This window comes from Notolepis coatsorum (assembly GCF_963971535.1).
Source record: "Notolepis coatsorum genome assembly, chromosome: 4".
NCBI lineage: Eukaryota > Metazoa > Chordata > Actinopteri > Aulopiformes > Paralepididae > Notolepis > Notolepis coatsorum.
The window spans coordinates 87,392,685-87,419,617 of record NC_140168.1 but is presented as its reverse complement, the minus strand read 5'-3'; the positions used below and the strand labels follow the sequence as shown (position 1 = coordinate 87,419,617).

Below are 26,933 nucleotides of genomic sequence, written 5' to 3'. Positions count from 1 at the left end.
ACAACTAGTTAACATAAGGTGCACTGCATCCGTTATGATGGAAACGAAAATAGAGGAAGAGTGTATTGGTGACCATGCCTACTGTCTTATAGGCTACGCCTCCATAGAGGCGGGACCCGGCAGGTGTGGGTGTACTTGTTTTTATTCGTGATGGAGTACAATAGGTACATGAGATGAGGTATATCTCGATAGGCTTAAGAGCGGGACGCGATAAGCCAAGTACGATATATAACCAGTCACACTGAAGTTGTATTGTGGATTCGCATTTGCTAGTGTCTGTAGCCTAAATAACACTGTGTGTACAGTAGCAATCATAGACTGTACAACATTTTATAAATTGCTGACTTTTGCATTCACATTCACTCTCAAAAATGTATTCAATTCAGCATATATTTAATCAGATATGGCCTCATTTGCATATTTAAACATACAATTTCAGAAAACTTGTAATACTAAAAATAATTGTATTGATGTTAGCAATCAACTTGGGAAGTTTCATGGTGATATATGTTAGTTAATTTATTTACCCTATTCACCTGTAGTGAATAGTGTATTGGCGGCCGCAATCTTGAAATGACCACTTTCGCAAGGTTAGATTTTAGTAGACTTTTAGTATGTTATTTAGCATGACCAATGGTACCAGAATCCATTGAAAAACCTTTTGTTGCAATTTCTTTGAGGTTCAACCATATATTGACCCGTCTAGTAGGGGTAGGGAATAAGACATGAACCAGGTTTAGGGTAAGGAGGAAATGGTGAGCTCCAGGCAGGCAGGCGATGCAGGAGTCTGAAAGCCAGGACTACGAGACTGACAAACCGTTTCTACCCACAGGCCATCAGGCTTGTGAATGCCAGCTCCCCCACCTAAGACCGGGTGCCACACGGTGGGCGATGAAAGAACCAGCCCCCCCACCACAGGGTGCCCCAAGTCCCCCAGAGAGACACATGGTTTGTCAGGACTGGGGTTTAGCCCGGGGCTTCTGTATTTCCCTCCAAACCCCTTGAGTGGCTTTTCTTGACCAGGGGACGCTTCCTGCCAAACCTCCCCAAGGCACGTGTCTCTGCCTCTTTTCCATTGCATAGTACCTACTCGACTCGACCCTACTCTACTCTACTCTACTCTACTCGCTTTAGGTACCTGGTACTTTGTTCCTTTTCCACTGCAGGTAGTACTCCGTTTGTCTCCGTGTGGGGAGGCGGGGCCGCTGGCGTACAGCATGAGAGCTCCGTGAGCATAGCTATGTCCGTGAGGGTTTGGAGCAAGCCAGAGTAAACACAATTTTCAATCAATCAATCAATCAATCAATCAATCAATCAATCAATCAATCAATCAATCAATAACAACATTAACCAGACTCTCGGTGTGTCTATTCTGCTAACGTTACCTCGAGTGTCTATTCTACTAGCGTTAACGTTACCTCTCGTGTCTATTCTACTAACGTTAACGTTACCTCTCGTGTCTATTCTACTAGCGTTAGCGTTACCTCTCGTGTCTATTCTACTAACGTTAATGTTACCTCTCGTGTCTATTCTACTAGCGTTAACGTTACCTCTCGTGTCTATTCTACTAACGTTAGCATTAGGTAATAACCGGTTTAAAATGGATGATGATGATTACCTCACGTTGTGTCTATTCTACTAGCATTAACGTTACTAGTACAAACAATCAATAGCGAGTTATATTGATCTGTGCACGCTATGTACGCTAGCCGTTATGCTAACGGTAAAACACAATCACATAAGCTAACAAATCAGCTATCTTTTTGTGAGAGTAAACTCCCTGCTCGGTGGTAAATTGTGTTGATGTTGGTTTTGTTTCATCAATAAAAGAGGCAGAATACACAGTGAATGTATCCTTTTTTGTTTATTGCACTTGTTCCTGCTGCAAACAAATAATGAAATCCTATGCGAGGCATTAGAGATGGCGGGTTTCTGTTTTTGTGCAGACGCTCCAACGTGTGACGCTTCTCTCTTCTGACCAATCAGTGGTCTGCAGTGTTTAACGTAACTTTTTTGGTACCACTTCTACCCGCCTGGAACCTCGAGAAAGCCGGTACAAAAAAAGTACCGGGTACCAGGTACCATCCGCAAATTTTGGTAATGGAAAACCGAAAAGGCAGAGTAGAGTAGAGTAGAGTCGAGTAGGTACCATGCAGTGGAAAAGGGGCATCATGACCCAAAGCACCCCACAAGTGCAGAGAGGAACCATTTAGGGTAAAGGGTGTATGGGTAGAGATGATGAACACGGTTTAGGGTAAGGGGTGTGGGTGCAGGAGGAAATGGTTCAAATGTTAAATGTTAAAATGGGTAAAATTATAAAATGGGTAAAATGTTACAATGGTTAAAATAACTCCAGGTATTGACAATGCTGATGCTACAGATCCCACCACATGGCCCCTAATGGCCACCACAACCCAACATGTAGATAGATGTCAAAGGGAGTTTATTTACTTTGTGACACAATAGCCAAACAAATGCACTAGCCATCAATATCTTATGCCAAATGATTAGGGCCTATTACAAAAAATATATACAAATAAATAACTGTATTTATCAATTAACAAGTCAGAGTCCTCGTCTGCACCTTCTGAGTCCGAATGCAGTCAATGCTCGAGTCCAAGTCCAAGTCTGAGTCGCGAGTCCTGAAAATCAGTCCAGGCAGCGAGAGCCAGCATATCACCAGGCTTATCAAGTGGGCACCTCTGCCCACGAATCCCCAACTCTCCCAATAATGATAAAGTCGATCGTGCTATAAATCCTCTGCATCCTACTTCCACCAGACAAACCCTAGCTTTCCATCCTTGCTGTTCAGTTTCTGCTGCCAAGTCTGCATATCTAAGCTTTTTCCTTGCATAAGCCTCCTCCACTGAATCCTCCCAAGGCACGGTCAATTCTATGACGTAAACTAACCGCGACCATAATACTAGGTCAGGCCTCAAGTTAGTGCTAACTATCTCTCGTGGAACATGTTTTCCTCCCAACTCTACTTGCATCTCCTAATCAGTAGCTCCATTTAAGGTTGAAGTGGCCTTTTTCAAATTCAAATTCAGATTCAGATTCAGATCATTCAGTACCTTTCAGCAAAAAAATAGTAAATTTGTTGTGGTTCCTCGGCCATCGCAGCATCCATATAATATATAATATAATGGGGGGCGGAGCTGAGCGATCATGGAGTAGACGTGTTTCACATGAGCTCCCTTCTACCGTGCAGAATATACGTTTCTCCCCATTAGTCTTTATTTAATTTTTATTTGTTTTTTGTCTGCTTGCTAAGTTGTCGTGTTTCAAATACTGTCGTCGACTTTTTTCGACCTTCTGCGATGTCGGTGGTGGAAACCAGATCCATGAGCGCCCCAACCAGCAAACCACCGCCGGGCCTGGCCGCACCATCGCCCGGTGTCGGTGAGATAAGCGAAGCTGTGCTCTTGGTCATGACCAAGCTACATGCAGAGTCTGAGACACGCTTCGCTGAAGCACAAAAGAAAGTGCTGGCGGATTTTTGTGTCAACCTTCATCGAGAGATATCAGAGGAAATAAGGCTGGCGCTCGTCCCGCTGATAGACAAGATGGAGTCGCTGCACGCTGTCTCCTCGGCTAATGCTATCGAGCTAGCTGCGCTAACGACGGAGGTATCATTACAGGGCGAGAAGATGGTGGATCTCGAGTCCTCCCTGCTGGCTAGGCAGGCTGAAGTTACCAAACTACAGTCGGTAATTGAGGAAATACAGTCCCGGGAGAGACGCTACAACATCAGGATTGTTGGAGTACCGGAGGGCAGCGGGGAAGGCCGTCTCTCTGAGACCATGCCGGAATTGCTGCAAAAAATACTGGGAAATGACGTCCTCCCCTCGCCTCCGGTCTGTGAGTCGGCCTACAGAGCGGGCAGGTCCACTCCTGTTGTGAACAAAGAGCTGAGGCCCATCATCGTCAAGCTGAACAGGCTTCAGCAGAGGGAACTCATCATGCGGTCGGCTCATGCCAGAAGGGGTAATCTGAGGCTTGGCGATCACAAAGTGGCCATTTTCGAAGACTTTACACCGGAGGTTCAAGCACAGAGAGGCGAATACAAAGTGGTCTTGTCCAGGCTTTGGAAACTAGGCCTGAGGCCCACACTATTCACTCCCGCGAAATTATCTGTGTTGGATAAGGTCGATGGTCGGCGTTCATTTTGGTCGTTGGATAAAGCGAAGGAATATCTCGAGGGGATACCCGAGAATGTAGCTTGATAACTATATCGGGTGAGTGACGTGGCGATGTGGGCCTGAATACATTGTTAGGGCCGGCTATTCACAAACACTTGCTGTCATGCCCAGACATGCTAACTGCCCACTACCCATCCAACTAGCGGGGCTTCCCAATGACTTCTGTTACTTGCTAAAGCTGACCTCATGGTCGTACTTGTGTATCGCCTCTTTGGAAGCTAACGAGCTAGCTGAACAATGTACATAATAGACTAACGTGCTATCCGGATTCATCACTAGCTTACGTGCTAGCCTCGGGCTAGCTAGCGGGCTGCGTCTATCGTCTGCGCTGAGACATTCGAGACCCGTTAATATTTACACACTTTGGTTGTTGTTGCTGTTTAAGTGTAATCGGCTCGCACAATTCAACGGTGATCGGGTCCTTAACTAACTTCTTGTATGCTGTTATTTTTATATCCAGGCTGTTTTGAGCTTTGGGCTCCGGTAGGAGAAGATCGGTTGAATATATATATAAACAAGATATGATAACAGGTTGTGTCAGGTATTGCTTTTTACCATCCCCGGGTTAATGAATGTGTTTAATTCTATTCTTACATAGGTTATGTCATTCCAGCCGTGGTGCCTGATCAGAGGGGAACTTACAGGTGTGCACTTTGACCATAACCCCCTTTTCCCCTTCCTCTTATTATCGTTGTTTAAATGACATTTGTTTGCACAATTTACCTGGAACCCGATCCTACCTTAGACTATATGCTGGTATGCTCTAATTTAATTTTGTTTTGAATTTTCCTTTATCCATTTGTACTATAACATTGCGACGTTGATGCGCAGACTCGGAAATAGATGGTTGCAGGGTTGATGTTGAGTTGTTATATAATAATGGCTATTTTTTCCATTATGGTTATCTCATGTTGGGGCCAAGGCTCAGGTGGTTTTCGACCGATATCTTTATTGAATTTTATTTTTATTATTATTTGTGTTTATTGGACTAGTGGGGGTTTAATCAGGGGTTTATCTAGAGGGGGGTCGGAGTGGGGAGCGTCTTATTGGATCCATGACTCTAGTGGGAAATGATAGGAAGATGACCATCCTTAGTGGATGGGGCATAGGGTGGGGATTGGAGAGTGGGTATAGGAGGGCTTATAATAGGACGGGTGGGTTAGGGTTTAGAGTAGAAGGACTGAACTCCTGGGATTGACCGTCTGGGCCCGCCTGGATCAGCGCCTCTGTACTCAGCCTGGCTGCACTGGTATGTTCTCTACGCATTTAGACAAACTCGACCATGGCTAAACTGAATATCTTAATTTGGAACGCAGGAGGTCTTAACGCCCCACACAAGCGTGCCAGTGTCCTTTGGTTATTGAAGAGAAGAAATATTGCCATTGCTCTCCTTAGTGAGACGCATTTATTGGTGGGTGATGTGTCAAGGCTAGCAAATCGACAATATCACGTTATCTCCTCATCCTCAGCCGATGATAAGACGAAAAGAGTCGTCATAGTTACAAGACGTAACCTTGATATCAAAGTCCTGGATGTGTGGTCGGACACGGAGGGAAGGATTACTATAGCAAAAGTTGAGTTCTCTCATAGGAAGATGGCAATAATAGCATTGTATGCCCCTAACACATTTGATTCAGCGTTCTATAATACAATCACGAAGAATATGTTGGAACTTACTGGATACGCTCTCATTGTGGGTGGCGATTTTAATGCGTGCTGGGATGCGGAGATGGATAGGTCCGGATCCTCTGAAACAAGCGACCAAAAACGGTCCTCTAAGGCCCTCAGGATGTGGGCCCAGGACACTGGGCTCGCAGACCTATGGCGCTTATCCAATCCCACCCTCAAGGATTACTCTCACCTGTCTGCCAGACACAAAACCTTCTCTCGAATAGACTATGCATTCGCATCCCCTAATTTGTTTGATAGTTTCGACGTCTCATTGGTTCCCCTGGCTCTCTTGGACCACAAGGGGATTTTCCTTGTGGCAACCTTTGGCAGGCTCTCCACGAGAGCTCCCAGGTGGTGTTTTAACTCAACCTTATTAAAGAACGATGATCTCTGCTCTGAGTTCAGGAGTAAACTAGCTGAATTCTTGCAGATCAATGTTGGCACGGTCGATGACCCCAGGGTCCTATGGAACGCATTGAAAGGATTTATCAGGGGTCATGTCACACTTTTCGCCTCCAACTTACGTAAATCCCGGTCAAAAAAACTAGAAGGACTGGAAACATTATATGCGGATCTATACGCATCTTTGCAAACTAACTATAGTGATCCACTAAACACACAACGTAAGATAGTCAAGAAGGAAATAAACTCCATACTTAAACAACAGTCTGAGTTCTTGATACATAGGACAAGGCAAAATTACTACTTTCACGGCTCCAGGCCTAGCCATCTATTGGCAATGAAAATACGCTCGAATGATCATTTCTCGGATATCCCCTCGATCAAGACGCGTCAGGGTACAATCACTACTGATTCGAAAAGGATCAACAACACTTTTAAAGAGTTTTACTCGCAGTTATATAGCTCAGAGGTTAATCTCGACGACTCTAAATTTGAATCGTTCTTTGGCGGGCTTGAGATACCCCACATTTCTGAGGAAGAGGCCAAGGAACTGGGGAAACCGATCACTCTTATGGAGTTGAGGGAGACGATTGCTGAAATGCAGAGGGGCAAGGCACCAGCCTGGGATGGTATTCCACCCGAGGTGTATTTAGCTTTTTGGGACCAACTGGGTCCATTGATGCTCGATATGATCAATTATGCTATCGAGCAAGGGGAGTTCTCAAGAGATGTCAACATGGCGTTGATTTCCTTACTTCTCAAGAAGGACAAAGATCCCAATGATTGTGGTAGCTATAGGCCCTTGAGTCTTCTCGGGCCGATTTAAAAGTGTTTGCCAAGGTGCTGGCCCGCCGCCTGCAGAGATTTATGACGGTATTGGTACACTGCGATCAAACTGGTTTTATCCCGGGGCGTCTGGCTACAGATAATCTTAGGAGGCTGTTGCATGTAATCGATAACAGTAAAGACAATACAACTCCGTCCACAGTTCTGTCTTTGGATGCCATGAAGGCGTTTGACAGACTTGAGTGGTCATACCTGTGGAAGGTACTTGAGGTCATGGGTCATGGGAAGAGTTTTATTCATATGATTAAAGTCCTGTATGCCTCGCCGTCTGCGATGATACTGACAGGCAAAAACTGTTCCACACTCTTTCCAGTCTCCAGATCTTCTAGACAGGGTTGTCCTCTGAGCCCAGGACTGTTCGCGCTTTCCCTCGAACCTTTGGCCCAATTTATTAGGCAATCGGAGGACATTGTCCCCATAATGGTCAATAATACTCCACACAAAATTGCTCTCTATGCGGATGACCTGCTGATTTTCATGGACGACCCCTCCCGGTCGGCCACAAAATTATTGAGAATAATCGACGACTTTGGTAAAATGTCAGGCTTTAAGATTAACTGGAACAAATCAGCCTGCCTACCTCTTAATGAGCTGGCCAAGGCGGTACGACTACCAGCTGATATCCCCATAGTAGAATATTTTAAATACTTGGGCATAGAGATATTCCCCACGCTGAACCAAACTACTAAGTACAACTTCACGGGTACTTATGATAAAATACGGCAGGATCTAGACAGGTGGTCGCCCCTTCCTAACTCCTTACAAGCCCGGGCTTCCATAATCAAAATGAACGTCCTGCCTAGGATAAATTTTGTTAGCTCAATGCTCCCCCTGCCCCCTCCAATAGACCACTGGCGCAAGGTACAATCGATGGTATCTAAGTTTATCTGGAATAACAAACGCCCGAGAATCAAAAGGGCTACTACTCAACGTAGAAAACAAGATGGGGGCCTCGCAATCCCTGATTTTAAGCTTTATTTCTGGTCCTTTTCACTGAGACCTCTGACGTGCTGGCTAGACCCTGTAGAGGCTGTATCGTGGCGCTCCTTAGAAGCGGCGGCGGTCTCACCGCTAAGATTGCAGGATGTAGTGTACTCCACTGTCTCTATTTCGAAATGCCGGCTGAGGTATGGACCGATCATAACTCACGTGATCCAAACGTGGCGTAATGTACAGAGGTCGTGTGGGGTTAAATGCCCATGGCACCTGGACTCTCCAATTTTTAATAACCAGCAATTACTTGTTGGGCACAAGCCGGTTAATATTCCTCAATGGCAAAGGAGGGGAGTGCATACTCTGGAGGATATTTATGATAAGAACGGCCTCCGTGCGTTTCAGGACTTAAGAGAATTTTATGATCTTCCCGGTGAGTCCTTCTTTCTTTACCTTCAACTAAGGTCAGCACTGAGGGCGCATGGCGTGCCGTGGGCTCAAGCTTTGCACCCACACCCCTTCCTCAGGCTCATAGTGGACAGGACGACATCCAGAGGGTTTGTCTCAGACTTTTATACGCTCTTAATTCAATCCACGTATAAAAATGTATCATTGGATACAATCTGGCGTGTGGATATCCCGGAGTTGGACCCCGAGTTTGACTGGGATGATGTTTGGGCAAATGTGGCATTATCTTCCCGCAACCCCAATCACCAGCAAATTCATTTTAATTATATTCATAGGACCTATCTTACACCTAGGAAGCTATTTGCTATGGGACTGATAACCGACTCTCGGTGCACTTTGTGCTCTCAAAAGGCCACTGGCACTTATATGCATATGTATTGGGATTGCCCACCAGTGGCCCGCTTCTGGAGGTCAATAACGGACAAACTTTCAGACCTGTGTGGCTTAACTATCCCATTCACAGCTGTTACGCTACTCCTGAACGATATAACGACACTACCTGCGTCCGTTCAACTAAAAAGGGTTGTCCTAGCGGGTGTCACAGCAGCGAAGAAGCTAAAAGCAATGAGATGGAAGTAGCCTGAGAAGCTTACAGTGATTAACTGGTCCCTAACACTATTGGATGTGATTTATCTTGAGATATCCACGGCGCGGGTGATTGGGGTAGGACAGGCTGGCATTGACCTGTGGTTCGCAGCAGCTGAGAAGGTAAGGACCGCCGTGTGCGGCTGAGCGGGGTTGGGGTGCTTGATCGGGGGGGTCCGGCGGTCTCTTGGGAGGGGGAGGAGGAAATGTTTTGTCTGTCTTGTCTTTTGTCTTGTCCTCTTGAGTTTAGCTGGGGATTTAATGGGGGGGAAGCTATTTAACTATTTCTTCACTGTTTGGTCACTTTTACACGGTCTCTGTGAGTCTATGGAACACCTCTACAGGTTTTTGTTTTTTCATGAAGGTTCATTGCTCTGTTTTCGGGTCGTGTTCTCAAAAAGTGGTCCTTGTGGTGAATTGGAGATGTACGTTTTATTAATATAAGGTCACACGGCCGGGAATCGGGGCTGAACACTGGGAAAGACCATTTATTAGATAGTACCCCTTGGATTTAGAAATTAGAAGGTTGAACTCTGTTTTCTTTTCTCTTTGTCTGTATAAATTGTTATTCTGTATTATTATTGTTTTTGTTATTTTCTTGTGAAGTTCTATGTATTGTGATTGTGTTTAATGTGTTTTGTTTCATGTGAATAATAATAAAAAAAATTTATCAAAAAAAATATATAATATAATATAAATAAAATAAAATTAGCCTAGAATAAGGATAAAAGAAGATAAAATATGACTAAAATAAAGATGACTATATACAGTTCTAAAAAGTGTGCAGTGCAGATAACAGGATGTAGATATTATAGTATATACAATTTAAATAGCAAAATGGCTATGTACAGTTCCAACTAGAAAAAAATTATGTTGTGTGATGTGCAATGAGCAATGTGCAAATTTTTAGCAGTGGGTAAAATGCAATGGTGCAATACAGTTTTATACTGTATGTATAAACAAAACCTGTATGTGTGTACAAAACCACACATTTAACGTTATTTTTGAAAATCTATAATAACAAAAAACAAAAACTCTCTATTTTAGGATTAGGGTGGAGTGTGTCTCCAGTGAGGGCAGGATCAAGGTGTGGGTTTTTAGGTGAAAATGATGACGGGTTAGTTCAACGAAATGCCGATACTCTAGCCACGGCCCTCGTCAACTCACCCTCTTCACGTAGTTCTGGATCACTTCCGGGTCGGGCACCTGGTGACCCGCCATGCACACGTCCGTCTCCAGGCGGCGCCCGGCCCGCTTCGCGTGGGTCTTCTCGGAGCTGCGGAGCAAGAACAAAACAGGGCTGCCAGGGCTGACCGAGAAAGAGAACAAAGAAGAAGAGAAACACGTTCCACCCTAAAAACAGAACCACTGTAACGGTTGTGACTTCGATGCCCCACAAGGGAGTTTCGAACCCAGGTCTCCCACGCCGCGGGCAACAGCACAGACCGCTATACCAAGAGGTGAATTCACTGCTTTGTAACGTGTCTATGAGTCTTTTGAGGATGAGAGTGAGTTTAACCCACAGCACCGCTACTCACCCCAGTCACTTCACAACATCTGAAGTCCTTTGTGACTGCACTTCGCGGTACCATCCGTTACACCTCTACATTACTGTACTACCATCCGTTACACCTCTATATTACTATACTACCATCCGTTACACCTCTACATTACTGTACTACCATCCGTTACACCTCTACATTACTGTACTACCATCCATTACACCTCTACATTACTGTACTACCATCCGTTACACCTCTACATTACTGTACTACCATCCGTTACACCTCTATATTACTATACTACCATCCGTTACACCTCTATATTACTATACTACCATCCGTTACACCTCTACATTACTGTACTACCATCCGTTACACCTCTACATTACTGTACTACCATCCGTTACACCTCTACATTACTGTACTACCATCCGTTACACCTCTACATTACTGTACTACCATCCGTTACACCTCTATATTACTGTACTACCATCCGTTACACCTCTACATTACTGTACTACCATCCGTTACACCTCTATATTACTGTACTACCATCCGTTAAACCTCTATATTACTGTACTACCATCCGTTACACCTCTATATTACTATACTACCATCCGTTACACCTCTATATTACTATACTACCATCCGTTACACCTCTATATTACTATACTACCATCAGTTACACCTCTACATTACTGTACTACCATCCGTTACACCTCTATATTACTATACTACCATCCGTTACACCTCTACATTACTATACTACCATCTTCGGTTCATTCGATGTGTGTGAACGTGGACGACTCTCTCTCAGCTGTTTCAATTTCAGTTTATTTAAAAAGGACAGTACACATCAATCAACGTTTCTGTAAACGTGCCAGTTTTAGCCAGCTGGCTAATTCGCAACTGTAGTCCTTTTGGCAAGATGTTATAAAACCATACACCTAAAACAGAAGCATTTAAAAGTAAAACACAATATTTGCAACACAATCCAACATAATTATATTTGTAAAGGTGTGGTAGGTAGCACAGGGTCTTATTTCAGTTGGTAGGGTGTTCCAAAACTGAGTGGCTCTGACTGCAAAACAGGACTGACTGAAGGAGCTGGACCTAAACGGCACAGTACAGTCCCCTCTCGATCTTGTGGACCTATTATGAGATGTTTTTTTGTTTGACAAAAGTACTGAGAGGTGGAGGGGCCTTGCCATTTAAAATCTTGAACAGTAGGCAGGCATCAGTGTATTTTGTCAGGTATCTGTACTTGCTGAGGATGTGACAGTGGTGGTAAGTATAATGGTTTTTCGGTCCAGCACCTTGAGAGCCTGCTTATACAGAGAGAGAATGGGTTTCATGGTTGTGCTTTTTGCATAGCTGTCAGCCAGAGGATGATGATGGGATGTCATTGAGAGGCTAAATGTGGAGCTGCTCCGGTTGATCATGAATAGCCCTGTTTATCCCACCACGATGTTAGTGTACAAACAGGACAGACGTTTGCTGTCACGAGAGATGGGGGGGTGAGAGCCAGTTGTTCTCATCGAAAACAACAACAGCTGTATTGAAATGAGTGCTTTGTAAATCATCAAATAATGACAATTCATCTTCATTTCAGCTGTCGCTATTGCAAATTCAACTGATTTGTGAAATGTGTGCTTTAAAAAAGAACGTTTCATGTAGGCCATGGGTAGGCAATGTTTTTTATATGAAGTGCCATTTTAAAGTGGTCTTGTTAATCAGTGTGCCATATCAACATTAAGGTTAACATTAAGTTTAATTATGACACCACATCAAAATTTAAATCTCCAACCTTTATTCCATTCATATAGGCAACATACATAGCAACAGCTTTAATCAAAATGTTCTCCCATAATCAAGACATTGTACTAATTATATATGACCATCAGGGGAGGAAACTAACTTTTTGGCTTACCAGCCAACTGGCGAGTATCTGATTTTTTTTACCAGCCAAAGAGATTTTTTACCAGACAAAAAAAATCGCTAATTGTGATAATTACTTCTTTGTATGTCAAGCCGCGTCAATGTTGTGTATGCATCTGGGTAGGCACACTGTGCCTTTAAGACAGCACGGTGGTCTTAACGACAGTGCTGTGAAGTAACGTCAAGTGTTGTGGTAACGTCAGTTGGGTTGGTGTGCTGTTGACGTTGTGTGCACAGTGCACTGGTTGAGCTAGCCCCTTTCGTGACTGCGATGTGCAAGCCAGGGGCTTTTGAGCATGAAATAAAATGTCTAACCTTACGTCGTAGTCCGGTGCTTTTTTGGAAACATTATAGTCATAACAGATATACACCTAGCTGGCTGCTTTGAGCACACGGGGCTAACGTTAGCTAGCAAGCACCTATATCTAAAACGCTAACTAGAAGCTAACCATTGTATACAGTTCCAGTAGACAACATTACACCTCTGATTTAAATGTGTCCTTAGTAACTTATACTCGATGGTTGTACTAGGGTTGGATGCAGTTCCCCGTTGGTCAGTCTGTCTGTTTTCCATATTCTGCTGTGTTTAACGTTATCTGTTTGCGAGTGCTCCTGATGGCTAGCCTAGTAGTACCGCGGGACTTTTATTATTATTATATGTCCGCGGGTTGGCCAGTACTGCGCAAACGTTTATTAAACATTATATGTCCGCGGGTGGTCTTGTGCAGTGCTCTCGTGGCACTGTCAACTAAAGCGAACACTCAGAAGACGCGCACCGTTTGCCAGTGCAGTGATTGCAGAATGTTTTATTTTTTTGTATACTCGCCAGACTGGCGAGTGGTCTTCATGAATCACTCGCCAAACGTAAAAAATACTCGCATTTGGCGAGTAAAGTGGCCTAATTTCCTCCCCTGATGACCATTATACAAGAATGCTGTCATCCCATACATGGACAGGGCACATTTGATGGATTCAGCCTTTTCTGCCTCATCCTTGAAAGTTTTCTCATGTTCGGTCTCAAAATGGCGTTTAACACTCGACTTTAGACATAAAGTCCACATGGCACGGTCCTTCTGAAAACCACACCCTTCTGTCAACGAGGGCTGGAATACCCGAAAATGTACTTTAGATTCTTAGCAGACCTGCCATTGTTTAAGCCAGCTCAGACAGCGCGATTTCCCTTTCACCCGCATTCTGTGAAGACCCGCCTTTACGCTGCCTCTGATTGGCTCTGACCCTGATATTCTTTTGATATATCAAACTACCATAAATAAGTAAAGTAAATAAGTAAGTAAGTAAGTAAGTAAGTAAGTAAGTAAGTAAGTAAGTAAGTAAGTAAGTAAGTAAGTAAGTAAGTAAGTAAGTAAGTAAGTAAGTAAGTAAGTAAGTAAGTAAGTAAGTAAGTAAGTAAGTAAGTAAGTAAGTAAGTAAGTAAGTAAGTAAGTAAGTAAGTAAGTAAGTAAGTAAGTAAGTAAGTAAGTAAGTGTAAGTAAGTAAGTAAGTAAGTAAGTAAGTAAGTAAGTAAGTAAGTAAGTAAGTAAGTAAGTAAGTAAGTAAGTAAGTAAGTAAGTAAGTAAGTAAGGAGGAGGAAGCTGCATGCTATCCTTGAGAACCCCTGCCACCCCCTCTATGATGAGCTGACCGCAATGCGGTCCACGTTTAGCCACAGACTCATCAACAAAGCGCTTTGGGCAGTCCTTTGTGCCGGTGGCAATCAGGCTCCACAACCAAGCAGGGCCAGGACGGGCTAACCGCTGTGGACTGGAGGAGCTGGGTTGTGGACTGTAACAATTAATTTAATTATTTAACAACACATTCATGATTGGACTTGTTTCTTTTTCACCACTTTTTTAGCCCTTTTTAGTCCTATTTTAGCTATTTCTATCCCTGTGTACTTGTCCATCTTGTTTTTAACAAATACTAATAAGTGTATGTTATGTATGTTATGTATAAACTGTTTTTTAATTGCTGTTTTTAAATTGCTGTTACGCTGTTTATGCTGGTTTATGCTGTAAAGGATTTCTTAATCTCCCCTCGGGGATAAATAAAGGTTTTCAATTCAATTCAATTCAATTCAATAAGTAAGTAAGTAATAAGTAAAGTAAATAAACTCCCTTTGAAACGGTGACCGCTGTGTCATTGATCTTTTATGTAGACCTTTTATTATTTGTATGTCAGCTCTTTGACCGCCAGAGTGGAGGTGACTCAACCTTGATGACTTGGACTTGGACTAGGTTAATGGGGACTCGACTCTGGCTCTTCTTTGGTGACTTGGACTCGGACTCAAACACTGGGGACTCAAGACTCGACTCGGACTCGAGATTTAGTGACTCGACTACAACACTGGAATGAACTAAAAAACACAGTAGGCTAAGGAGGTCAAATAGGTGAAATGTCTGAGCAGCTGAAACATTGCAGAACAGAACAGAAATTGTAGGCTGATTGTCTTCAAAGTTGTTATTGAGTGCCCAATTCCTATTACATGTTTTACTTATAATTGTACTATATTCTATTGTGCTATATTTCATTTAGTTTATATCCCATTTAATTTGATTCAACCTCTTTATTTACAGTTGTACAGCCCTGCTCAATGACTCTATGTAACAACCCATCATCTACACTTATTGCACACACATCCACATGCACACACACACTTTAAACAAACACTCACCTTGACACTCACTTTAGACACTTTAACACTACATTATATTTATCTATCTATTTAAAGAGATTTGCACTACATTCATACCTCATTTGCCTTTGCACCTTACCTTAAAGTTTTGTATCTCATTGTCTGCATTTTTACTCATTGTACTTAGATTGTACTTAGGTTGTACTTTAGATTGTATATTGTATTGTATATTCCTCTTTTACTTACTTTTTACTTACTTTTTTACTGTATGAATCACACTCTCAGGGGCTCATACAGAACCAAGCATTTCACCGTAAAGTACATGTACTATTTTTATGTGACAAATAATAAACAAACAAACTTGAAACATGACCTATATTTTATTTCATAATTATATTATATTGTATTGTGCTTAACGTAGTTCATATTTAATTGTATTTGACTCCAACTCTTTATTGTATTATCTGTCTTAATGTCTGTCCGCTAATGTCGCACCGAAAACGACCAAAGCAAATTCCGTGTATGTGAAAACTACTTGGCAATAAAGACCTTTGTTTTTCCCCCTCCATTTTCCTCCGATTTTCTCCCATCCCAATGTTAGTCGTATGCCAATTCCCAGTCCCTTCCTGGTCGCTGCGCACTTACCCCCCACAGTCAGATCATCTGGGAGAGTGGAGGCTACCACGTGCTTCCTCCGACACACATCCAGCCAATCACCGCTTCTTTTCACCTGGCAGCGCGGATTCTCATTGAGAGGGCGTAGCGTGTGGGAGGACCACACTATCCCCCTCACGCCCAATCCGCGCTTAGCAGGCGCCCCGACCGAACTGTAGGAGTCGCTGTTTACAACGACCCTGACCCACCCCGCCAGCTTCTCCCACCCTCTGATACAGCCAATTGTATCAGTGCAGACGGCCAGCCAAGCTGGTGACAACCCCGGAGCTGTGAGCTGGATTCGAACAGGCAAATCCAGCTCAGCTCCGGGGCTGGTGACGAACGCAAAAAAGACCTTTCTGATTCTGATTCTGATTCTGATTTCAAGGTTACCCCACAATTTGGTGAAGAGACAAATGTTGAGCGTGGAGAGCGTGCTGCACAGACTGACAGACAGATGTAGGTAGATACGGTAGACAGGTTTCAGCACCATGGAGAGCGTGCTGCATAGACAGACAGATGTAGGTAGATACAGTAGAAAGGTTTCAGCACCATGGAGAGCGTGCTGCATACAGGCCTTTTCGAGGAACGTGTTTGTTGCTGGACCGCGCTGCATAGAGCCTTCTGAAGAAGACCATGTTTATAAAACTCTCGGCACGTCAGAGAGACATTGGCTTTGACTTGACTCCCGCTCTTCATGAGCTCCACACTCCACCACTTAAGAACGCAAGGATCTATGAATATGCAAATTGGCAACAAGCAGCTTGATATTCACCAGGCGACATATCTTTTCTGTCAATACCTACTCCGCTTTCTGTGTTTGCTCGAGCTAAATGTGTCAAGTTACCATATATTGGACTATGACAAGTTCAACCTATTAGTGACATCACACGTACTCAGATGTCAGGGAAGTACAGAGAAGCTCTCTCTCTCTCTCCCAGGGGAAGACTGTGAAGCAGACACTCTGGTGACAAGTTCTGCACAGATAACAATCTGTGTACAGTCGAAGCCACGCCTCCAAGAGGAGTTAAAGGAACACGGCAACATTTTGGGAAACTAGCTTACCGTCTTCTCCAGAGAGAGACAAGAAGATAGATACCAGTTTCCTCTCTGTGCGTTCAGTAGAAAGCTATCTGGCTGCACGTTGAAAGCTATCTGGCTGCACGTTAGCCTAGCTTAGCACAATGAATGGAAGAGGACATGACCGGTTAGCCTAGGCATTGTCCAACTAACACCTCTCCCAAAGGCTACCCGTCATTATCCGCTTCCATTCATTGTGCTAAGCTAAGCTAACATGCAGCCAGATCACTTTCTACTGAACGCACAGAGAGGAAACTGGTATCTAACTTCTTGTCTCTCTCTGGAGAAAACGGTAAGCCAATTTCCCAAAATGTTGGCATGTTCCTTTAATCATAAAAAAAACATGTTTTTGAGCGGAGGGGATCTTTAATAACAGCTGTTGGAATGGATATAAATTCCCCCAAATCCCTAACAATGATGAGCAGCTGACCCCCTACCATCCTGCCTGGATGTCAGAATGAAAAAGGGCACGTCGTAGTTGGAAACAGACTTTATGGACCTTGACTTATTGGAGCATTTATATCCAGCTGAGCTTTATTTCATTCTAGTGCCGTAGTGCTAATGGCTACGAAACAGCACAGTATATGTACTCATGTTGTTGTTACTGTGTCGAGTATTACCCAGGGCTCTGTCACAGTATGTGTGTGTGTGTGTGTGTGTGTGTGTGTGTGTGTGTGTGTGTGTGTGTGTGTGTGTGTGTGTGTGTGTGTGTGTGTATGTGTATGTGTATGTGTGTGTGTGTGTGTGTGCGTGCGTGCGTGCGTGCGTGCGTGCGTGCGTGCGTGCGTGCGTGCGTGCGTGCGTGAGAGAGAGATTTGGTGCTGACTTGATGGACAGGTTGGCAGTTAGCCACGGACCTGAAGTCTTTTTTTCTTCTTCAAATCAGTCCAAGATTGACAACACAGAACAAGGTAATATACAATTAGCCACTGTTGTTTTAAGTATCACATCTCAGAGTCTCCTCAGTCTACTTGGTATTCTCCTACATATTCACGAGGGCTATAGTGTGGTGTGTGTGTGTGTGTGTGTGTGTGGGCGGCTTGATTTAAGCAGCCGCACCTGCCCTGGGTTAAGCTAATTAGGTGGCTGCGCACCTGTTGTGTGTAATAATCAATGCACACAGGTCAAATGTGCCATATTCCCCTACACATTAGAGGTAGAGTTTCTGCCATTCCCCTACACACTATAGGTAGAGTTTCTGCCATTCCCCTACACACTATAGGTAGAGTTTCTGCCATTCCCCTACACACTATAGGTAGAGTTTCTGCCATTCCCCTACACACTATAGGTAGAGTTTCTGCCATTCCCCTACACACTATAGGTAGAGTTTCTGCCATTCCCCTACACACTAGAGGTAGAGTTTCTTCCATTCCCCTACACACTATAGGTAGAGTTTCTTCCATTCCCCTACACACTAGAGGTAGAGTTTCTTCCATTCCCCTACACACTAGAGGAAGTGTTTCTTCCATTCCCCGACCCACTAGAGGTAGTGTTTCTTCCATTCCCCGACCCACTAGAGGTAGTGTTTCTTCCATTCCCCGACCCACTAGAGGTAGTGTTTCTTCCATTCCCTGACCCACTAGAGGTAGAGTTTCTTCCATTCCCCTACACAAGAGGTAGTGTTTCTTCCATTCCCCGACCCACTAGAGGTAGTGTTTCTTCCATTCCCTGACCCACTAGAGGTAGAGTTTCTTCCATTCCCCTACACAAGAGGTAGTGTTTCTTCCATTCCCCGACAGACTAGAGGTGGAGTTTCTTCTGCCATGACAGCGTTTCTTTTGCGCTCTCAGCTTGTGACGTCTTGCCACCTCTTCACTAAACGGTTTGTACCGTCTCTGCCTGTGTCCCAGCTCTATTGTTTGTATGTATGTATGTATGTATGTATGTATGTATGTATGTATGTATGTATGTATGTATGTATGTATGTATGTATGTATGTATGTATGTGTGTGTGTGTGTGTGTGTGTGTGTGTGTGTGTGTGTGTGTGTGTGTGTGTGTGTGTGTGTGTGTGTGTGTGTGTGTGTGTGTGTGTGTGTGTGTGTGTGTGTGTGTGTGTGTGTGTGTGTGTGTGTGTGTGTGTGTGTGTGTGTGTGTGTGTGTGTGTGTGTGTGTGTGTGTGTGTGTGTATGTATGTATGTATGTATGTATGTATGTATGTATGTATGTATGTATGTATGTATGTATGTATGTGTGTATGTATAAAAAAAATACAACGCTCTATAATGAACTGCCGCAGAGTCTGTGGATGAAGTCGATAACTAATTATTGCAAGTTCGCATTGTGTTTTCGAAGTGATGAACAGAAAGCTCAGATCATCTGGACAAAAGGCCAAAAGGTGAAAAACACGAGCTGCTGCTGAAAACACAGGATAAAATTACCATTTTCTTCCTGAAAGGTAATTTTCAAATCCTCCAGCCAAGCTGTTCATTACTGGTAATGGCACCTTCTTCTGTGGTTTTAGTCATGACTCCATTCATGTAAGTGAACAGCTCGCCTGGAGGATTTGAAAGAAGACTTTGGAGAAATCAGGTAATTCTATACTGTATTCCACCCCACCGGCCTGTGTCTCTGTGTCTCTGTGTCCCTGTGTCTCTGTGTCCCTGTGTCTCTGTGTCTCTGTGTCTCTGTGTCTCTGTGTCTCTGTGTCTCTGTGTCTCTGTGTCCCTGTGTCCCTGTGTCTCTGTGTCCCTGTGTCCCTGTGTCTCTGTCTCTCTGTGTCTCTGTGTCCCTGTGTCCCTGTGTCCCTGTGTCTCTGTGTCCATCTGTCTCTGTGTCTGTGTCTCTGTCTCTGTGTCCATCTGTCTCTGTGTCTCTGTGTCCCTGTGTCTCTGTGTCTCTGTGTCCCTGTGTCTCTGTGTCTCTGTGTCCCTGTGTCTCTGTGTCTCTGTGTCTCTGTGTCCCTGTGTCCCTGTGTCTCTGTGTCTCTGTGTCTCTGTGTCCCTGTGTCCCTGTGTCCCTGTGTCCCTGTGTCTCTGTCTCTCTGTGTCTCTGTGTCTCTGTGTCTCTGTGTCTCTGTGTCCCTGTGTCCCTGTGTCCATCTGTCTCTGTCTCTCTGTGTCTCTGTGTCTCTGTGTCTCTGTGTCCCTGTGTCTCTGTGTCCCTGTGTCCCTGTGTCCCCGTGTCTCTGTGTCCCTGTGTCTCTGTGTCTCTGTGTCCCTGTGTCCCTGTGTCTATGTGTCTCTGTGTCCCTGTGTCCTTGTGTCCCTGTGTCCCTGTGTCCCTGTGTCTCTGTCTCTCTGTGTCTCTGTGTCTCTGTGTCCCTGTGTCCCTGTGTCCATCTGTCTCTGTCTCTCTGTGTCCCTGTGTCCCTGTGTCTCTGTGTCTCTGTGTCCCTGTGTCCCTGTGTCCCTGTGTCCCTGTGTTCCTGTGTCTCTGTGTCCCTGTGTCTCTGTGTCCCTGTGTCTCTGTGTCTCAGTGTCTCTGTGTCTCTGTGTCTCTGTGTCTCTGTGTCCCTGTGTCTCTGTGTCTCTGTGTCTCTGTGTCCCTGTGTCTCTGTGTCCCTGTGTCCCTGTGTCCCTGTGTCTCTGTGTCCATCTGTCAGGTGGCAGGTTACAGGACAGGGGCGTGGCAGGTTGCAGGACAGGGGCGTGGCAGGTGGCAGGTGGCAGGACAGGGGCGTGGCAGGTGGCAGGTGGCAGGACAGGGGCGTGGCAGGTGGCAGGTTGCAGGACAGGGGAGTGGCAGGTGGCAGGACAGGGGCGTGGCAGGTTGCAGGACAGGGGCGTGGCAGGTGGCAGGACAGGGGCGTGGCAGGTGGCAGGACAGGGGCGTGGCAGGTGGCAGGACAGGGGCGTGGCAGGTGGCAGGTGTCTCTCTCTCAGTCAGTACCGTTCTAGTCGTCAGTGGAGAAGCTCTATGGAGAGTCTCAATCTGATTCTCGCTCTGGGAGAGAGATGTGTTCACGCCTCACAAAACATCGATTGAGCGGACCGAGAGATCACAGCGACGACAACAAGCGGCCCGTTCAGTCCGAGGGGTATTCCCTCCCAATAGTAATTCCCCCCACAATCGCCGCAAACATGTAATTAGGTGCGGACAGCGAGCGCAGCGCGAGCAGTAGGAGTAAATCTCCTCTTTCTCCCCGCGGAGACGTGATGAAACAAGGCCTTGAGATGAATGCTGTCTCTTCATATGGGATTGGAGGGCAGTGACATCTTTAGCTCGGGGGGATCATTGACATTCTCAGAGAGATGTGAAAGAGGGAGGGGTCAGTTCTAGTTTTTAGGGGTTTTCGATGGAAGGGGGCGGCGATGTTGGGCGGCGATGTGAGACAAAAGACTGGTGGGTGCGGGAGGAGGGGTGGGGTGGACAAAAGGAAAGGGGGAGGGGGGCTGTGTGACTGAAGAGATGAAAGGACGGAGTGATGATTTCTCTCTCTTTCGGCACGGTATCGTTCCCCCTCTGGGCGAGCGCTGATGATGCAATCAGCCGTCTCCACGGTGACAGGTGCCAGGAAGCAGCAGGACCACTTGGCAGGAGGGGCATCAAAGGAGCAGCCTGGCACCCGCCTGCGTATACAAGTGTGTGTGTGTGTGTGTGTGTGTGTGTGTGTGTGTGTGTGTGTGTGTGTGTGTGTGTGTGTGTGTGTGTGTGTGTGTGTGTGTGTGTGTGTGTGTGTGTGTGTGTGTGTGTGTGTGTGTGTGTGTGTGTGTGTGTGTGTGTGTGTGTGTGTGTGTGTGTGTGTGTGTGTGTGTGTGTGTGTGTGTGTGTGTGTGTGTGTGTGTGTGTGTGTGTGTGCGTGTGCGTGTGCGTGTGTGCACGTGTGTGCACGTGCATGCGTGTGTGCATGTGTGCACATGCATGTGTGTGCGTGTGGGTACTCATATTCATATTTTTGTTCTTGTGAGTGTATGTGTGAATATATGATTGCATGTATATGCATGTGTATTTGTCTGTGTTTGTGAGTGTGAAAGTGTGTCTATGTATGTATTCTTGCAAATACACGTGTGTGTGTGTGTGTGTATGTGTGTGTGTGTGTGTGTGTGTGTGCACATGTGTTTGTGTGATCATGTGACTGCATTCATATGTGTGCATGTACTGTATATGCGTGTGCTGGTGAGTGTGGGGGGAGGGTGGGGGGGTGAGCAGCTGTCCACATACATGTGCATGACTTCCATGTCTAGCGCATCCCTGTGTAATTCCCTGGGTGAGATATTGAGATGAATATAAATAAAGCCTATTACTATCTATATATAATACCATAGCGGAGGTGAGAACGCTGAGGTGAGAATAGGATTTCTGCTCCTCTGAATGGGAGCCTCAGAATTGGTTTTCTGCTCCTCTGACTGCTCCACACACACACACACACACACACACACACACACACACACACACACACACACACACACACACACACACACACACACACACACACACACACACACACACACACACACACACACACACACACACACACACACACACACACACACACACACACACACACACACACACACACACACACACACACACACACACACACACACACACACACACACACACACACACACACACACACACACACACACACACACACACACACACACACACACACACACACACACACACACACACACACACACACACACACACACACACACACACACACACTGGGAGCCTCGGGATAGGTTTTCTGCTCCTCAGACTGGGAGTCTCAGAATCGATGGATCGCAAAGATTATTAAGATTATTATTATTATTATTATGTCTGCCTGTGTAAAAAGAACTGACTGTATGTTTTATACTATATTATGAATCAGAATCAGAATCAACTTTATTATCGCATCCCTATAATTTTTTAAGTAGGAGTGAAATAGTTTGTGTCTTGGCTCCTAGTAGCAGCGTCGACACAGTAGTACAAAAGAAGCAATAAAAACAGTATAATAAAAAGAAAGAGCAGCATAACAATGACTAGCATCAATTTACAATACAAGTATAGTGTGTGCAAAGAGCAGAGACAGCGGTTAGCCTCTTAAGCATCGGGCAAAAATTGGGCTATTTTATTATTATTATTTGCTTCTAATAAAAATATGAATGAAAAAGAAAAATCTGCAAGCTTTGGATGCAGAATTATTGGATGGAGGAGAGCTCACAGCCACAGATGTTCAATAAATATATTATTGAAAGGTGATCTCTGTAAGATGTTGCATCGTTTGGAACGAGGACCCTGGAAGTAGTGAGAATAGCTAGACGTTTCCCCCCAACTGGTGTTCTAAACGCTTCCCGTAGAAAGCTAGATAGATATCAGATTCAGAGACTGGAGACGACAGACTTTGTACATCGCTGGAGACCAGTAACAGTTATGTTCTAGGTACGGTCGCTTGAATCATGAACCTTCCTGGCCTCAAACAGTGTTCCAGGGATCCTGTCTCCCTCTGAGTTTAAACAGTTATAAAAATATTCTATAGATTCTGTTTATTAACTTTTCTGAGGTTCCTGTACTGTATATATCTCAGTGTAAATACTTCCCCCCACTGTGTACCTCTTTGTGTGTGTCTTTATGTCGCGCTCTGACCTCTTTATGCATTATTGCAGTGTTTCCCATACTTGGATGTACCGTATGCCTGGTGGCCCAGCAGCACAATATCAGATGTGGCCCCAACGCAAATAGATTTCCCAAACTGATACCACGGCGCATTGGGAATGTTTGTGTGTACCTTACCCACTCGCTGCCTCAGTTTACGTTTATTTTCATTTAAGAAAAAACACTTGAGAAAAAAAGACATACCATATATACAGTGCATATGAGGACTGTGTGTAACTAGGAGGGATATGAGGACTGTGTGTAACTAGGAGAGATATGAGGACTGTGTGTAACTAGGAGGGACATGAGGACTGTGTGTAACTAGGAGAGACATGATGACTGTGTGTAACTAGGAGGGATATGAGGACTGTGTGTAACTAGGAGAGATATGAGGACTGTGTGTAACTAGGAGGGATATGAGGACTGTGTGTAACTAGGAGAGATATGAGGACTGTGTGTAACTAGGAGGGATATGAGGACTGTGTGTAACTAGGAGGGATATGAGGACTGTGTGTAACTAGGAGGGACATGAGGACTGTATGTAACTAGGAGGGATATGAGGACTGTGTGTAACTAGGAGGGATATGAGGACTGTGTGTAACTAGGAGGGATATGAGGACTGTGTGTAACTAGGAGGGATATGAGGACTGTGTGTAACTAGGAGGGATATGAGGACTGTGTGTAACTAGGAGGGATATGAGGACTGTGTGTAACTAGGAGGGATATGAGGACTGTGTGTAACTAGGAGGGATATGAGGACTGTGTGTAACTAGGAGGGATATGAGGACTGTGTGTAACTAGGAGGGATATGATGACTGACTGTGGACTGTCAGTGAAGTGGACGGTCCTCTCCCGGTGTCTCATACCTCTGTGTCTCTCGCAGCAGGACGGCCCGGTGGAGCTGGCGCTGGATGCGGGCGTGCCGGGGGCCGCAGGGGTGGACGAAGGGGTGGACGGCCACCAGGACGAAGCCCTGGGCGTAGAGCTCCCGGACCTGCACCGGCAACTCCCTGACCGAGGACAGGCACAGCACCGACGACACCGGCACCTCTGGAGAGGGAGGAGGGGGGGGGGGGTGGGGGGGGGGGTACAGGGAGGAGGGGGAGGAGAGGGAGGATGAAGAAGGAGAGAGGGAGAAGTTCAAGTTCAAGTTCAAGTTCTTTAATAGTTGTCATACAGAAGTACAGAATACTTTCATACAAAATGCTTCTTACTGTTACGCTCCAGAGACTGTGCTAGACAAGATAGTATCAAATAACATAATAACATAATATAGCATGAATTTAGAAGAAGAGAATGAGGTCACAGTGTTCGGTATAGACATATGTACAATGTTCTGAGTTACCATATAATATACAATACACAATACTATGCAGTGTACTAATGTACAGTACTATCTAGTGCAAAGCAGAAATGGGATGAGGTACAATTTTAGGTACAATTTACAGTAAGAGAGAGTTGGAGTTTATTGGCATGTGTATTATTAACCATTTTTTGCATGTTTTTTTTATTTATTTTTTTATGTCTCCTCCGGCAGCCGAATGTTGAGTTCACAATAGTATGGTATCATGGTCTTTGGTGAGTCTGGTATGGTGATAGTGTGGTGTCATGGGGCCTCTGGTATGGTGATAGTGTGGTGTCATGGGGGCTCTGGTATGGTGATAGTGTGGTGTCATGGGGGCCTCTGGTATGGTGATAGTGTGGTGTCATGGGGGCCTCTGGTATGGTGATAGTGTGGTGTCATGGTCTTTGGTGAGTCTAGTATGGTGATAGTGTGGTGTCATGGGGGCTCTGGTATGGTGATAGTGTGGTGTCATGGGGGCCTCTGGTATGGTGATAGTGTGGTGTCATGGGGGCCTCTGGTATGGTGATAGTGTGGTGTCATGGGGCCTCTGGTATGGTGATAGTGTGGTGTCATGGGGGCCTCTGGTATGGTGATAGTGTGGTGTCATGGGGGCCTCTGGTATGGTGATAGTATGGTATCATGGGGCCTCTGGTATGGTGATAGTGTGGTGTCATGGGGGCCTCTGGTATGGTGATAGTATGGTATCATGGGGCCTCTGGTATGGTGATAGTGTGGTGTCATGGGGGCCTCTGGTATGGTGATAGTGTGGTGTCATGGGGCCTCTGGTATGGTGATAGTGTGGTGTCATGGGGGCCTCTGGTATGGTGATAGTATGGTATCATGGGGCCTCTGGTATGGTGATAGTGTGGTGTCATGGGGCCTCTGGTATGGTGATAGTGTGGTGTCATGGGGGCCTCTGGTATGGTGATAGTGTGGTGTCATGGGGCCTCTGGTATGGTGATAGTATGGTATCATGGGGGCCCTAGTTTCTGGCTCCAAAACGATTGTGAGACACACGTTTATCACCTATTTCCATGGATTGAATGCATTCTTGTCATGGCTGAGCTAAGTGGCTAAAAATAATAAGCTAAAATAATCTGTTCTGATTGGTCTACTTTTGTGGAGACACAAAAACACAGACGGACGGACGGACGGACGGACAGACCAACACTGTTACTGATGGCTTCAAGCCCTTCGGCCTCATGCCATGAAAAAAAAAGAGAGGAGAGAGACAGAGAGAGAGAGGGGAGAGAGAGAGAGGAGAGAGAGAGGAGAGGGAGAGGAGAGAGAGAGAGAGAGAGTCAAGTCAAGTCAAGTCAAGTCAGTTTTATTTATATAGCACATTTACAAATGACTAACAGCCAAACCAAAGTGCTTCACAACATGATAAAAACACATACCTACAATGCAATAAAATAAAAAGTGCAGAGTGACAGCGGACGTCATGTGTAAATGCTAGGCTAGCTCTGGTCAAAGGCCAGGGAGAAGAGGTGTGTTTTGAGCAATGATTTAAAAACCTCTAGGCTCTGGGCAGATCTTATGTGGGGGGGGGGGGGGGGGGGCTGTTCCAGAGCCGGGGGGCAGCAGCAGCAGCGAAGGCTCTATCTCCCCTAGTTTTGAGCCTGGTCCTGGGCACCTCCAACAGCAGCTGGTCAGCAGACCTTAGGGCTCTGGATGGGGTGGGGTGATGCAGGAGCTCAGCTAAGTACAGTGGAGCCAGCCCGTGTAGTGCTTTAAAAACAGTCAGTAAAAGTTTAAAATCAATACGGAAACGGACAGGGAGCCAGTGGAGAGAAGCCAGAACTGGTGTGATGTGGTCACGTTTCCTGGTACCGGAAAGCAGACGGGCAGCCGCATTTTGTACCAGTTGCAGGCGACGGAGCAGCAACTGGTCAATGCCGACATACAACGCATTGCAGTAATCCAGCCGGGTCGAGATAAAGGCATGGATCACCCTCTCCAGATCCTTCTGGGAGAGGTATGGTTTGGTCTTGGCCAGGAGTCTGAGGTGGAAAAAGCTAGTTTTAACCACCGAGCTGACCTGCTTATCAAATAAAAAATTTCTGTCAAAGATTACTCCAAGGTTTCTGACAGAGGAGCAGATATTTGAGCCCAGAGGGCCTAGGGCATTGGCAGTAGGGTCAACCGAATC

At 45.3% G+C, this 26,933-nt stretch overlaps 1 protein-coding gene across 1 annotated transcript in view; it reads right to left on the bottom strand.

The window, feature by feature from the left end:
• rftn1a (raftlin, lipid raft linker 1a) overlaps positions 1–26,933 on the bottom strand; it is a gene marked incomplete at its 3' end in the record, with an annotated part of 281,242 nt that overhangs the window by 39,802 nt on the left and 214,507 nt on the right. The window contains exons 3-4 of the mRNA XM_084312018.1: positions 24,303–24,486; positions 10,275–10,383 (exon numbers count right to left, since the gene is read on the bottom strand). Coding sequence (XP_084168144.1) covers positions 10,275–10,383; positions 24,303–24,486 — 293 coding nt within the window. The remainder of the gene's footprint in view (positions 1–10,274; positions 10,384–24,302; positions 24,487–26,933) is intronic.